The sequence below is a fragment of the Nanorana parkeri genome, unplaced genomic scaffold (assembly GCF_000935625.1).
Source record: "Nanorana parkeri isolate BGI_ZX_2015 unplaced genomic scaffold, ASM93562v1 scaffold368, whole genome shotgun sequence".
In the NCBI taxonomy this organism is placed as follows: Eukaryota; Metazoa; Chordata; class Amphibia; order Anura; family Dicroglossidae; genus Nanorana; species Nanorana parkeri.
Window position 1 is genome coordinate 645,569 of NW_017306636.1, and position 5,368 is coordinate 650,936.

A 5,368-nucleotide genomic window follows, 5' to 3' on the forward strand; every position below is an offset into this window, starting at 1 on the left:
CAGGTATGATTGAACATTTAAAAAATGATCTGCATGTTGATCATTTCATGGCATCATGCGATACACATGAAATCATGATTTGTTTGAGCTCTCCAAAATGAACAAAAGCCTCCATGTACAGATTGGCCTACATACAGACTTTTTGTGTTATTTTATAATGATATTCCCTTTTTTCTTTCATCATATCCATTACAGAAGCACAGTGGTAATCAAAAAGGAAGTACGCGGGTGCTTATTTTAAAATAGCTTGGACCAGAAATCTGGTCCATGAAAATTCTTTTGATATCAAAGTTTCAAGTTAGTAAGTTGTTGCTAGTATCTGATCCAGTGCTCCTAAGAAGGTTTCTTGAAATACCAGCACTGGGTGTTGAGGGGAGCCATACTTATCCCCATTATTCAGCTCACTGCATAGTGAATGTAAGCTTTTTTATATACTGAAGAAGCAATTTCATGCGCAATTCATCATTTCAGTGCATATGTATAAAGAGATGGTATGTAGAACCTAGTTACTGTTCAATGATTTAATAGCAGGTAACATTACAGATTCTTTTGTTGTACTGCAAAAATTACTTCTGACTCTAAGTCGTTTATGGGCTATATTTATAAAGCAGAGAGTGTGACATTCACGAAACATTCACTGGTGGTAAATCATTTACTGTATTTTTAGAAACAATTACTAGTAGGAAGATTCACCGGCAGTGACTATTTAGTGGATCTCACATGTTTTATTATTATGCCCCTTAAGTTAATCCAGCACTACCGTGTTTCCCCGAAAATAAGACAGTGGGGTTGATTTACTAACAACTAGATCTTATTTTCGGGGTAGGTCTTATATTACAGAAGTCCCTGAAGATAGCGCTAGGTCTTACTTTCGGGGTAGGTCTTACTTTCGGGGGAAACACGGTATATTGTGCATCTTGACTAGTTATATAATAACTTAAGAGTTTTACCAGGCAACACTGTGGAGATAGACAATAGCTAAGAGAAGCACATAGCTTAACCCAACCTCTATGTATCCAGGTGACAGCTTTAAAGCTGATCTCCAGGAATCTCACTCTTTTGTGGGGCCCGTCCCCCAAGGCCTCTTCTATATGACACTTTGGCCAACAGTTTCACATTAATGTCATCAAGAACATTGTAGGGCCAATAGTCCTCTATGGTACGTGAGGCCTGCGAAGGACCAGAGTGTCAGGGTGAAGAGGTGAGTGCCAGAGCACGGAATAAAGTAAATATTACACATTATTCTTCTATAGTTCAGCTTTAAAGAAGACCTTGCAGACAAATTCAAGGTCCACTCAATACTGTCTGGGCCCCCTCTAGCTTTATAAATCTCTTGCAGATAGTGGATCCAAAATGTACCGGTTAAGAAAAAGTTATATTTATACCTACCTTACCTGCGCCTTTTACAGCACTGGATGTGACATCATCATCCTTCCGAAAAGATCCCTGAGTAATGCAGATTAGGTAAAAATCTCAAAGACACTCCAGCCCATTGCAAAAGCATCTTCTAGCAAGATTTCACCTGCCCTGTATTCCCCAGAATCTAACTCGAAGGAGTATGAAGCAACCCTTACAGGTAAATTTTTAACCTTCGATCTGCTAGTAAATTATACAGGGGGATGGGGTCCGGCCAGTTAAGTGGACCCTGCATTTTACTGAAAGGCCTTCTTTAAGAAAATCTCAAATTAACTTAGTTACATTGTGATGTTAGTTCCACCAGAAGTTATGATTCAGTATGGAACCAGTGGGTTCTACTGTCAAGGCAGTTGGGGGCACCTCTGTGGTTTAAAAGGGAATTGTTGAAATATCTGAATTCAGGAATTGTTTTACTGCAGAGTGGTTACAGTATAATGGGAGACTTCATTTTAATTAGACCTTTTGGTCTTATGGTGTACAAAATAACAGCTATCCATGTTAAACCTTAAAACATTTTAATGTGGATGCAAGTATTCTTTTCTGTACTAGCGTAGCTTTTAAGTAACAAACATATCAGGGTTTAATGAGCATGACTTTAACTATTTCCATTTTTAAACTGGTAACATAATTCTTAATGTACGTCTTCTCCATACATATGCACTGGAAATATACATTCATGCATGCTTGACAGATATTTTAATAATTCGGTTTCCTATTAAACTGCTACATAGATGTTTAGCTCTAGTCATGCAAAAGCTGATTATCATTACACAGCACATTATTCTGTAGGCATTTCAAGCTTAGACATGGATATAAGGAATATCATTATAAAATACTATTTCGGTAGCAATGGCTCAGGACAAATTTAATGCAAAGGCAGACACACCTGACCTGAGCATGCTTCAGAAGGTACTTGGTAAAGATTTGGCACCAACCTGGACAGCAATTTGACCTGTTGTGCAGATGACTTAGGCTTAAACTGCCCGAAAACAGTAGCAACCCAACTGGGTTATCTCCAAAAGTCTGTATTCCAAGAAAAAGCTGACTGTGGGGAAAAAATCTTTAGTGTCTGAAAGTTCTGCAAACCTGTATGGGAATTTATCGATCTTGCGGTACATCTTTTGGGTTCAGACAACCTCCATGGAGAACTGTTCCTTATTATACCTCTTTATGCCTTCTTACAGCACTCCGTCAAATAGCATAAACTTGGCAGAAACTTCTAATTCCCTGCATGCTTATGTCTCCATCTCACAGTGAGAAACAAGTTAAATATGTAACTATCCCTCTTTGTTTTGACCTTTTTAGGTGAGTTATACAAAGATTCGAGTCAGAAGAACACTTTCAGATTTGACAAATGATTATTGGGAGAAAAAAACAGTTTGTTAAATATATACAGTTTTAAAATACTTTGTGTATTTGTCAATGTCATGTTTTGTGAATATTCCAGAAGGATAAGTATATATTTATTATCTTAAAGGCTGAGCTTATGTTTTTCTTCAAGATATTTCTAACACACATAAGGTTCAATTCACTAAACTATAGCAATCGATATTTGTCATAAAAAAAAAAACATTTTCAGCAGACAAAACCAATGAGAGCTGAAAATAACAGTCACGTAGCTGAAAATAGGAATCATAATACAAAATACAACACATCTGTTGAAGCTGAGTGAACTGAGCTTATGACATGAATATATAAGCAAAAATACAGTCCTGTGTTTTAACAAACAGGTGCAAATTTTTGTTTATCAAGTTTATGTATTTGTTTCTTAAATTGAATTTATAGTTTTAATTAAAAATGGACCCCTTGATTTCTCCATGTCTTCACAGCACAGAAAGTTGTGATCTCCAGTTTTAGGTTATGGCACTGATGTAGCTGAAAACTGATATTGCCACATATCAATTCAGGTTACATATTTATTTATTAGTTCAATTATATCAGTAGAGATAGCCCCGGCCCTTTGAGGTTACATAGATAAATACAGGATAATGGCTCTACTGTGGGACATGGCATTTTTTACCTATATGGCACTAATTGTGCTGCTGATGGAATGGTACTAATCAGTATTGGCCCAATAATGTATCCGCTGAATATCTAGGGGATATTTTAGATTTTGTGTTTAAATTAGGGTTAGGGTTGGGTCCATTGGGTAAAGGGTCAGACTGAAGGGTTAGGTTAGCCTTATGAGGAGTGATATGGTTAAGCTTTATAATTAGGTTAACTTTTAAGGGTTCATTTTAAATGTGAGGATAGGGGTACGGGATTCCTTTTATGGTTTAGGTTAAGAGCGGAGGGGTTGGTTAATTTACAAAAGTTTCCAGCACCATCTAGGGACACTAGTGCCATGCATGTAGCCAGGCAGAACTTGATATAGATATTTATAATTATTATAAATAATTATAAGTGTTATGGTAGGTTAAATGTTATGGGTTAATACTGAGGGTCACATCAGAGGTTAAATTTCAGTATTATTGGGAGTCTACGTGATCTGGCCAAATTACCTGCTCCAGATTTAGTGCAGGAACATAGCCCTTACTTCTATGGTGGTTTATAGAAGTAATGGTGGCAGGGCATTGATGTTACTACAATTTTTTTAGGGTCTATCTGAGCAAACATGTATTAAATTCCTTCTGCGATACTAGAATTCTCTGTGTCCATTGCATATATTTTGCTGGATAAAAAGATAAAATGAAATGCCTGGCAATGCCTCAAAATTTAGAATAAATTAAAAAAAAACAATCGGAATACACACACTGGGGGGAATTCATCAGAACTGGAGCAGTTGCCCATGACAACCAATCAGCTTCTCTCTTTAATTTGCTCAGTTGAGATTTGAAAATGAGAGATAGAAGCTGATTGGATGCAGTGCAAACCTGCTCTAGATTTTGTCTGCTCCAGCTTTGATAAATGCCCCCACTGTATATACTGAATACAGTACACTTAATGTTATATGAACCAGAAAACAAATGACAAAATAAGTCAATTTTAGTCTAGTCGTGCCATTTTGTGATCGTTTTTATCACCCAATCAAGATGTAAAAAAACATGTGGAAGACAAAGAGAAATAACTAATTTGTAGTGACGCTTAACTCCAGAACTACATCTCCTTCCTTATGTGCAGTGCTTTGAACAGACCAGTAATATACATACACATTCACACTGAACATTTCCATTGCATGGTTCAGCTCTTAATCTTGTGGTATAGATATTAAGTAAACAATTGTTACACCCAAAAAAATGTAAACAAGAACAAGAAGAATTTGAAAAGAGGATCACATTTTTGCAAATATGTCAAACACGTATGCATACTGTCAGCACAAGTAACACAATACATAATACTATGCAGACACATATAATCAGCAGAGTTAACCTGTACCGTATTTCTGTATATATTAAGTTACTCTCCCTGGATGATGGACGTAATTCAGCAATATGAATATAAAGTTGACTGAGACTGTAACATTTTGTAAGAGTTTCCGACTATAATATTACAATAGTTCAATGATATTCTAAATATCTGTTTCCAGGAAGACTTAAAGTAGAACTCCAGCCAAAAATAACAAGATAAAAATGTTAACCCATTAAAATATAAAATGACAATAGCTTTTGCTGCAATATTCATCTTCAATCCACAGATATCCCCAGAATATTTTTTTCTGCCACTAGATGTCCTCAGTCTGGTGACCAGCATCATTCAACCCACTTCCTCTGAGTCCAGACTGTCCTGGATAAGCTCATCTCTCTGTTACGGTGCTTTCTTCTGCTATGCTTCTTGTAACCACATGGACTGAATGGCTCCTTGTGCTGCTTTTTCCTCTCACACTCCATTTCTACTATGAGTTGGGACTGCAAGAAGCTGACACTAGTTTAAAAAATACAGAGCAGAGCTGCAGGGGCATCCCTAGAATTTTCGCAGCCTGAGGATGGGGGGGGGGGGGGGGGGGGGGTGGCGG

At 37.0% G+C, this 5,368-nt stretch overlaps 1 protein-coding gene across 1 annotated transcript in view; it reads right to left on the reverse strand.

Annotated features, from left to right (window-relative positions):
- Window positions 1-5,368, reverse strand: part of COL12A1 (collagen type XII alpha 1 chain) — a 171,265-nt gene that overhangs the window by 154,098 nt on the left and 11,799 nt on the right. The window contains exon 6 of the mRNA XM_018558906.1: window positions 1,395-1,446. Coding sequence (XP_018414408.1) covers window positions 1,395-1,446 — 52 coding nt within the window. The remainder of the gene's footprint in view (window positions 1-1,394; window positions 1,447-5,368) is intronic.